The 10,367-nt window shown below is 38.1% G+C and overlaps 1 protein-coding gene across 1 annotated transcript; it reads left to right on the forward strand.

Moving 5' to 3' along the window:
- Positions 1 to 4,058: 4,058 nt before the first annotated feature.
- Positions 4,059 to 5,668, forward strand: LOC111390790. The gene is made up of 4 exons (XM_023015899.1): positions 4,059 to 4,079; positions 4,163 to 4,479; positions 4,937 to 5,021; positions 5,207 to 5,668. The coding sequence occupies exons 1-4, from the start codon at positions 4,059 to 4,061 to the stop codon at positions 5,666 to 5,668; spliced, it is 885 nt and encodes a 294-aa protein (XP_022871667.1).
- Positions 5,669 to 10,367: the final 4,699 nt, after the last annotated feature.

The following is a 10,367-nucleotide window of genomic DNA, read 5'->3' on the forward strand; positions in this document are numbered from 1 at the left end:
CATTATTCAAAAGGTAATCCATAGGTTTACAGGGTAACAACAACAAGTCATTCGATCTGTGGATATTTACAGTATTATTCAAATCCGCAAAGACCATATCCTAATATAAAATAATACTGATTGTTACTAAAATAAAGGTTCAGCGTTAAGCTCTTAATGAAGTTCAGTGTTAAAACACAGGCAACTCTAAAAGTAACAAAGGTACTGGAAGAACTTCACCTAAATAGTCTTCAAGGTGGTGTCGCCTTAATAGAGAGTTGGAGTTTCTCTCTTAAAAGTTTGTTGAATAGGATGAGCGCAAGGTCATAAAAGCGCTAAGCAAGTAATGAAGAACTTGAGAACATGTGGTATTCATGTATGTGTTCTTACCAGTATTGTCACTTGGAATAACTTATTCAAAGCTTCAAACTACCTTTAATTTCGACTTTACTTTGTTTGAATTACACTATGGTTAGATTCAAATCGAAAGATATCTAATCTTTATGCATGAGTATCGTATACTTTGAATTTAAGACCTTGTCAATTTTGAACAAGTGGGGGATTGATGGAAAGTGGGTTGTTCAAAACCAACAAACTCGAGTGTGGAATGAAATAAAATTTAAAAAAAAAAGAATGGGGGCCAAAAGTTTGGCCATGTGACGGCATGACATTTAGCCATGCGGTCGCATGGCAGCCAACAAAAAATTCGAGGGCTGGCTTTGGGAGAACCATGCGACTGGTACAAAAATCCGACCATTGGCGGTTGGTTTTTAGTCGTTTTTGAATGTTATGATTTTAATTTTGGTAGCCTTTCATACATTTTTGCAACCACTTCGTAAGGCATAATTGAGATGTATAAATAGGTTATCAATGTTCAAGAAAAATACATATAATTCATTCGATTCCACAATACAAGAAAGATCAACAATCTTTTTCTTCATATTCAACTCCTTTTGTGTGCTTCAAGTTTTGGTGGAAAATATTTTGTGCTTTAGTATTTTCTGCAACAAGGCTTGTTATAATCTTTCAAACCATTTGTCGAAGTACCTTTAAGCATCTCGAAAACATCGGAGAAGGGGCAAATAACGTTTGAGAACAGTGATCCCGCGTTCGAGCCTTCAAAATTGCTCTTAACTATTTCCTATTTCTTCATCTTGTTTTGCTACAATTTTTGTATTATATCTTTTGTTTTTTCTCCATCACTTCCACATTTCCAACACTACTCCCAGCCTTACATCTCAAACATCGTCATTGACAAAAGTCGATTCGCATTAGCGAGTTACAATGAATGCTGAACCTTGTAAAAACATTGGATCCACTATAATAACAGGCCAACACACTTGGGAAATACGAGCAGTTACAAAGCAGTCTCATGATTTCGATGATTTCTCTGATGAAATGTAGAATATATTATTAGATTTCTCGACTACTAGGGATGGATTGGGATTCCTATGAGAATCAAAAGGGATCTTCTGTAAGCAATTAAACTTTAATGCCAAGATCTTAGAATTTCATGATTTTCGAGTACAAATGTAATTGACCAAGAAACATACCTTGAATTTGATCCATGGCAATGATTGAATAACTTGAATATTCAAAAGAGAAACTAATAAAGTAAAGAAACTATTCTCTCACTTTATGATGTAGGACATGTTGGGGAAAATGTACTAATAGAGTGGAAACATCCTAATTATGTATTGGGCCCATAAGACCATTCCGGAAAGAAGATGAGGAGGTGAACAATATTCATTGCTATGTCGTGACGTACGATAAATTTTGACCATTCGAGTTCGTTTAAGACTCAAAAACTGATTTTTAAAGTTTTAGCGTTATTTTTGTTATTTCGTTTATTTTGGGTTTCCTTCAATTTTAATTTGTTTAAACTTTGTTTTCATTAATTTTAGTTATTTTAAACTACCTTTCCATGTAAGCTCTTATAAATAAAGTGTTATTTAATTTTTTTATCGTTAATTAATAAATTTCATAAGTTTATTTTTCTTCATAATTTGATGGATTCCAAATTTCTTGTTCTTAAAATTTTCCCTTGAATTTCTTATTTCATGCTGCGTCACTTTACGTTTCTCTAATTGAATGAATTGTTTGATGGGTTTCATTCATGTTTATAAGCAGAGAGAGACAGTTTCATGTGCCATAAAGAAATAAATAACTACCAACTTGTCATCAAAATGGACAATTATAAAACTATCATTTCTCAATTAGCCAATTGGATTTTCGAAATATAAACCACTTTAATTAAGGGAACAATACATAAACCCTATATATAATAAACACATTTCAAAACTAACAAACTCCATAAAAATTTTCAAAAATCAGGTGATAAATCAATTTATTAAATTTTTAATTATAATATAATATAATATAATTAATTACATCAAATTTCATATCCAAGTCTCTCTCTCTCTCTCTCTCTCTCTACTCTCTATCCTCTCCCTACCCTTTCTCCCCATCGGAGGCGACCATCGGCTCTAGCGACTACTCCGACAACCTCTCCGGCAGCTACTCCGACAATTGATCCGACTCTAGCGATAGAAAAATCTTCAAAAATTGAAACCAATTTCTCTCTCTATGCTCCACTATAGAAAAATCTCCAAAAAAATCTATCCGTCAACTGATTTATTGCTCGTGATTATTTCTGACCAAATTTTTTTTTGCCATAACTATATGTGATCGTCTAATTTGTAACTGTATGTAATCAATTCATTGATCTATGTTGTTTGTGATTAACTGTGATCAATTTTGTCTTTGATGTGACTAAGTGTGACCAAATTTTTATTCAGTGTGACTGTCTATGATTAGACCAATCTATAAACGTAACCATATGTGATTATTATTAATTTGGTCACATACAATCACAACTAAGAAAAATTTGATCACTGATAGTCACAATAAAGACAAATGTGGTCACAATCGATCACAATTAACAGAGGCTTGATCACAGAAAGTCACCACAAACAAATTTGCATGCACCACAAACCAACACCAGTTACAACATTAGCACCTTCAATGCACCACCATTACCACCTTCAACTCAAATCTGCAACCATAAATACTACCTTAACTTCAAATCCACAACATCAATCACTATACCATGGTTTCCACTTCTACTTTATATCAATCACAGCCTCTACCCTCCAACTAGCATCTCAAGAAATCACCCCAAAGCAAAAGCAGCATATAGGAATTGAATCTGGTTGTACGTCCCTAATTTGACATTGTCCATTGTTCGCATCTTGAGGTCCATCAGAATGATTGGTTGAAGCTATGGGTATGTGATCGGGAGGGTTTATATTTGTAGAGAGAAAAACTTCAGTGGCCAGAAAATGAATTGATTTGGGAGAATATTTCAATTTAAGTGATAGGAAAGGTGGGTGGGTGGGATGTGTGGGGGTGGAATGTATGGTTGCACATGATTTAAGCTTGTGTTTGTTTCCCATTTCGTGTAAAATAAAATGAGAAATTCGAACGTTATCCTGACAAAGTCGTCTGTCACTATAAAGCCATTTATTGCAGTTAATACCCATGTTTCCCCAAATGCCCTCCACCACCAACCCACAGATCTCCCAAATCTCCAGCATCTCTTCCATTGAACCAAGACCTCCACACCACCAAGTACCACAGCAGCCCACTTCGCATACTCACCGTCGATGACTTCTTGCGTATGAGAAAAAGTAAGTCACCATTCTGTGCACAGCGCCCAACCTCCTGCCTTTCAGATTGACAAATTATTACCAGGGAGCTCTCAAGGACGAGAAGGGCACACCTCCAACATCGTTTAAGCACGACGCAGGCACCGTAGGTGATAATCTCGGACTCCTAAATAATTTCCATGGCCACGCAGTAGCAATCAACGACCTTGACAGTTCGATTTTGTTCGCAGATGAGAATAAACCTTCTGGGAGTCGTCATTGGAAGAAGGGTACACAGCTGTTCGGCCAACTAAATTTCGTACATCTCATTATTTTGCCCATCAAATTCCTGTTGCCAAGTACGAAAATAGGTTTTCTCGAATTTCAACCTCATCTAAACGTACCTCATGAGAACACCCTGTTTCGCTTTCTATGGAGCCCTCAAACATACAGGTTTGGACATCGCCTCTACATTTTCGTTCTTTACTCTCCTATTCGAGCTTCATACTTTGTAATTCTGCATCTTGCTTTCCCAGCCAGGTGATGTTTCCCTGGTGAGTTCCTCCACGGCCGCCACAGTTGGCCAACAATCGGGGTCAAGAAAACATGCTCGATGGAATCGAGCGAAAAGGCAGACCTTTATTGCAACCTGCGAGACTGCCATTGTCGAAGGACATCGCATTGGCCGGTGTTTCACAAAACACGGCTGGGAACTTGCGATGGCACTATTCAACTCGGTGTCCGGGCATAGCTGGACTAAACAACAACTCCTCAACCATTGGGATGCGATGCGTCGACAGCATAAACCTCTGTCGGAGCTACTTAAGGGTAGAATTGTTGCCTCTGAGGAGTGGTAGTCACGAAAATTTAAGGTAACAATTTTGTCATCCAATGGTGCATACGGTGAATCTATAATTTAATTATCGGAATTCCATTGCTAAGATTTTCATTTTGATGTGACAATTAACAATGTTTTCATATGTCTGACCGGCTTCATTAATTTGAAATGGCATACTGCCTTTACTTGTTGGGGGTAGGAAGATATGGTTTAGTAGTATCGACTTACATTTTGAAAAAAATGAATCCCTTGTGCACATTTTCATAATTGCTCACTGCACCACATAGGCAAATGAGGAATGCGTTTTTTTTCCAGCCCACATGTTACTGAACTGTGTTTTACATAAGTAGAAACCACTTCATAGTGCACTTGCCGGGGGTAGGAAGATATGGTTTACGTAGTATCGACTTAGATTTTAAAAAAAAATGAATCCCTTGCGTACATTTTCATAATTGTCCACTGCACCACATAGGCAAATGAGGAATGCGATTTTTTCAGCCCACATGCTACTGAATTGTGTTTTACATAAGCAGAAGCCACTTCATAGTGCACTTACTGTACAGCCTTTTGTTCCTACTTCCACAAATAACTCACTAAACTGTATTTTGTTGTCATGCATGGGAGGGCATTGGGGGCAAACTGTTGGTGCAATTTTATGAATGGGATATTGGAGTGCAGTTTCTATGTCCCGTACACACATCGTGCGATGTTGATTTAACTATTTTTCCCGATTTTGTCGCAGAAGAACAAGGAGTACAAGGATTTCAAGGATCGAGATGTGAGCGACATTTACATTCGATATAGTTTGCTGTTAGGGGACAGTTACAGCAGTGAAAAGTACGCAATTACCGTAATAAAGCTGTGCAGAACTGGATTCAAATGTTTTGAGGATAGTGCTCCTGAAGACCATAGAGATGTAATACTTGTCGAGGGTGAGGGTAGCGGTTCAAGCGACAAGGGCGATGGGAATGGTAGCAAAAGCATGAGCATATCGAGGCCCAAAAGTGGCGATAAAAGGAAGTCGTCGACATCGAAGCAGCGTGGGAAGAAAAAGCATGTTTCGACTCGTAAACTATCCTTCTCGATCGATCGGGCGAATAGTGTCGATGAGGTTGTGACGGCGAAGATTAATAGCATCATTGATCCGACGGACAATGCCAGAGCTGCATGTGAGGAGGAATTGCTTTCGACCGGTTGGCTATAAACGCGGATGCCAATGCACTTCTACGCTTGCACTCTCCTAGCACAAAAAAGATTTTGAGACATGCTCAGTGTCGTGCAAGATGCCGATGAGAAGTTCGAATGGATCAAGTGGCAGTTCAGCGAACGTAATAGATCACTGCATTAGCTTGTTTCAGTATGTGTTGGTTCCACTGTGTGTTGCCCTTTGTACGCTTCATGAGTTCGTGTTGTAATATTTGAACTGTGTTATTTTTTTCCTTGATTGCCTGTATGTATGACATACTCTAGGTTCGCGTGCCGCCTAATGTTGGAAACGTTTATTTCGTGCTACTGTGTTTGTGTTTAATAATATGTTTTCCCATCTACCCTACTTTCTTAGATATTTTATGTAATTTGTAAGATTCTTTCCTTTGTACATGTCATGCTTGTACCTCAATAATGAATCTATCCTTGACAATGACATACTTGCCACTCGTATTAGTCATAAATGTAATAATGGTCCCATTCCTCACACCTCTACATATATGTTATTCCACAAGTGGAAGAGCATAACGAATATAAGCAAGGGTGTTTTACGTAGCTTTACTACAATATTTTCTAAACATAGTAGTCCGCGAATGGATGTGATGGATTTTAATTGCTTCCTATTCTCGCACTCTGAGGCAAAGGAGAAAATCAGCGAGGAGGAAATTTGCAACGGCCTTGCCGTGGATGTCAACGCATGACTGGAGTGCTACAGAGTATCTGACACTGACGCCCGTAAATACTACAATTGACAACGACGACGAATTTGTAAATTTCCGTTCACAAGGAATGGGCACATGTTTATGATGGAGGCATTAGAAGGGAATGGACGTATGTGTCACCAAGAATTCCGAATGTACCCGCCAATGTTGCGACATTTCACTCATATTCTCCGTGACAAGTATGGCTTATGCAGCAACCAGCAAGTGGATATCTATGAGTAGGTAGGTATGTTCCTTTGCATCTTAGCGCATGGTAAGGGATACCGCCAGGTGACAAGTTCAATCATTCGTTGCAAACAGTATGTCACTATTTCAAGCAGGTGCTCCGTGCTGTTGTCGCATTAGCGCAACGTATGATCCGTCCGGCTGACAACTACAATGAAAGTGTGGAGCCCCACAGGCCTGACCCAAACAAGCATCCACTATTCCAAAACTGCATTGGTACTATTGACGGGACGCATGTGAAGGCTATGCTACAGCGTCACGAGCGTGTCAACTTCATTGGAAAGAAAGGAGTACCGACGTAGAATGTCTTAGCTACATGCGATTTCAATTTATGTTTCACCTTTGTGCGCGCTGGCACAACAGGATGTATGCTCGATGCTCGCATACTAGCTCGTGCAATTCTCAGTCCCAAAATACATTTTTCGCAACTAGCCCCAGGTAAATATTATTTGGTGGACTCAGGTTTCGTACATTGGCCGAGGTATATGGCCCCTTATAAAGGCTCAAATATTCTGTATCACTTCCAACAATTCGCTGATGATGGTACGGGGCGACGCAGAAGGTTTCGAAATGCACGTGAGAGATTTAACTTCAAACACTTGTCATGCAGGAACGTCATAGAACGTACATTTGGTGTGTGGAAATAGGGTGGAAAATCCATGACCGTATGCCTAGCTACCCATTCCGAACACAAATGGCAGTGGTTGTAGCGACGATGGGTATTCATAACTTACTACGCCATTCAAGGATTACGGACGAGGCATTCTTGCGGGCGGACACAAATGAGGATGCGCCCGCGGAGGTGGAGCTTCCAACGCAGAGGACAAAATGCATAGCGAAATGAATGTCGTCGAAATGCAACGAAATGAATGGGGATAGGCTGCGTGATTACATGGCACAGCAACCATAACGGTGATTCGTCGCGAGTGTCGCTTTTTATCGAAAATTTATCATTGTCATGTACCCACATTTTATATCCATTCCAATTTGGGTGGACGTTTTCACATTAACCTGAATAGAAACACAGAATTATGAATTAATTTACAGCACCAGAAGGATGGACAGAAACAAATATAGTGTATTATTGTTGTTTAAAGGTCACTGTTGTTGTATTTCTTACATTTTAACTTTGTATTTTTTTCATTTTTATTCTAAAAGATAATGTTTACAATTGCAAATGAAATGTAGTGTATATGAACTCTTTTTTATAAAGAGAGCCGCTCTCCTAATTAATCGGCAAATTATGCTTATCTCGTTTTTGGTAAGGTGGGTTAAATAGTATCGAAGCATATGAAAATGGAAAAGAATTTTTTATTTTTTTTCATTTTTGCCTATTATTTTATTCAATAGAATCTAATACAATGAACCTAACTTATAGTACTCTTTAATCTTTATACATGCATTGCAAAATTACAACTCCTCATCTTTTCTTGTTTCCTCTTCATTTTTTTCAGATAAATAAAAATAGTTGTCTTGACATAGTTGGTGGTATGTGACTATAATTAAATACATTAATATATCCTCAAATTGCCTATGGAACGTCTTCTATATTTGATGATAATTTGATGTATATGAATATTTTAAGATTCACCAATTTCAAAATTTGAAACTGTATTATCTATCTAAAATCGCTACACAATTTCAGAACGTCGTTTTCACTGTATAGGATGAAGAAAGTACTCGTTCTGACAAAGATCCACCACAATCTTTCGTCTGTATAGTGGCATCCTGTCCGCTGAAATTGTTTCTATCGGATGCCCCAGAACGAAGCATTCTATATATTTGAGTACGAACATTATACAATTTGGTCTGTACAAGAAATACTTGTACGTTAGTGTAATGTGCCATAAACGAGAACTTAACAACGATAATAAATAACAAGAATTGAAATGCTCATCCATTGTTTGCACATGGTGGATAAGGTATAATCTCCTGCTTCATTCATTACTTGATATGTTTATTTATGTCTCGTTTGGTAGAAAGGGGTCGACACTGCAATAATTCTTGAACCATAGTGTATGCTATGTTTGTTTGTGCCTTGATTACATCTGGTGTGTGAACATTATTGCTGCAGTCGTATATCTGAAATTTTCATTCAGGAATATTGACCATGAAAAGATAACATTCATTGCCTAGATATGAGCTTGGAATTAATAAATACTTACACCCCATCCACGGATGACTATTTATAGGCAATCTACCATTGACATAGTCTTGTAGGCGCGTTCCATCCATTTTACCTCTCTGGTTTCCCATTCGAAAGTCCATTTGCCACCTCATATGACGAGATCTTTGCTCTTCGAATTGGAATTCCAAAATCGCATATTGTTTATTGATAAGTGTACAAGCTTCGTTCATACGCCGCCTCAATAACTTCAGCTCCAGCTCAATATGCTAATAAAATAAACACAAGTAACATATATCAGGCATATTAACTACAAAATCAAATTGAGTGTGGTTGCTAAAATTTCGTACCGCAATATTCAGATCTTTCGTTCGATCCAGTAGCGTTCTCAGCATGTCCCATCCGTAGATGTTCCCATTGCCGTCGTCCAAGTATGCACTATATGACACAATTGACATTAGTATCAAATAAATCAACACAGAATTTCTGGCATTGCCGTAATAATGTTTAGCATTCGAACTACTAAGAATGAGTAAAATTTGTTACCCTGATTCATCTGTCGCTATAAAATCTCTAATTGTCCTGTACTTTTTCATGTCGTAGTCTTCTAACGGATGACTTTTCGATGATGAAGACTATGTGCACTTCCTCTTCCTTTCCCTTTCTCTTCTTAACCTTTGAGCATGTTCAATTTGTTGAGACGTTGACGTCTCCTGTTCATGATCAGTAGGATTTAGACTTGCATGAGGAGAGACATCTTGTTGTAAGGAACTTACAATGGCTTCCATGTTCGATTCCCAGTTAGATAATCTATTCTGCATATTCTCAGTATGTTCGTCGGTATATGATTTCACGGAACATAAACTGAAATCCACATAATACCGTATTTGCTCTTGTTGCTGTTGAAATAATTCTTCTTGTCTTTGCAGAACTGCCTGATAATGGGCTTCTTGTGTTTTCGATTCGTGGGCCATATGACTCTGAAACAAACCAGATAGAAAATTATCTATGTACGAATGTAAACCATGTTGCATGTAATCTTGCGATGATTTGGTCTGTTATTTGAACATTAGCTTTTGGTTGTCAAGGATCGCGTGGTTTAGGGCTCTTGATTCTTTAACAAAGTCTGTCTTCAAGTTGCCACATAGATCGGACACATCTGATATTGTATGCTGCCTATAAATACCAAACATTTCTTTCAAACGATCTTCAGTTATATATCTTGGGGTACCAGAAGCAGAACTAGACTCAGCTCCAATTGAAGTTCTCGGTGTACCACCACTTGTCGCTTGCTGCGCACGGATATGATCCGATAATGATTGTGCTACATTATCCAATTCTCTGTTGACAATGGCATCTAGTATACTATGTTCATCCTCAGCTAGCAGTGACAAATTTGTATTCCATGGTGTTTCTAATTCTTCTTCGGTAGGTTGCAGCACTGCAAGGATTTTGATCTGTAATCATCATAAACAAGTTCATCTCAGCAAATTTTTCAATGTCAAACTTTACCAATTTAATGCGAACATCATTGTACGTTGGAATTAAAAAGTCATACCCCTTCCATATCCAGAAACTCTTTAACAATCGCTTCTTTCAGTATTGTATTAGGCCTCCACTTGTGC

The sequence above is a fragment of the Olea europaea genome, unplaced genomic scaffold (assembly GCF_002742605.1).
Source record: "Olea europaea var. sylvestris unplaced genomic scaffold, O_europaea_v1 scaffold716, whole genome shotgun sequence".
Classification (NCBI taxonomy): Eukaryota; Viridiplantae; Streptophyta; class Magnoliopsida; order Lamiales; family Oleaceae; genus Olea; species Olea europaea.

Bases quoted from the DNA above. Each gene is read 5' to 3' on its own strand.
- LOC111390790 (XM_023015899.1), top strand. From the start codon at position 4,059: ATGGAGCCCTCAAACATACAG. The intron at 4,080-4,162 runs GTTTGGACATCG...TTGCTTTCCCAG, and splicing joins TGGAGCCCTCAAACATACAG to CCAGGTGATGTTTCCCTGGT. The intron at 4,480-4,936 runs GTAGTCACGAAA...TGCACCACATAG, and splicing joins ATTGTTGCCTCTGAGGAGTG to GCAAATGAGGAATGCGATTT.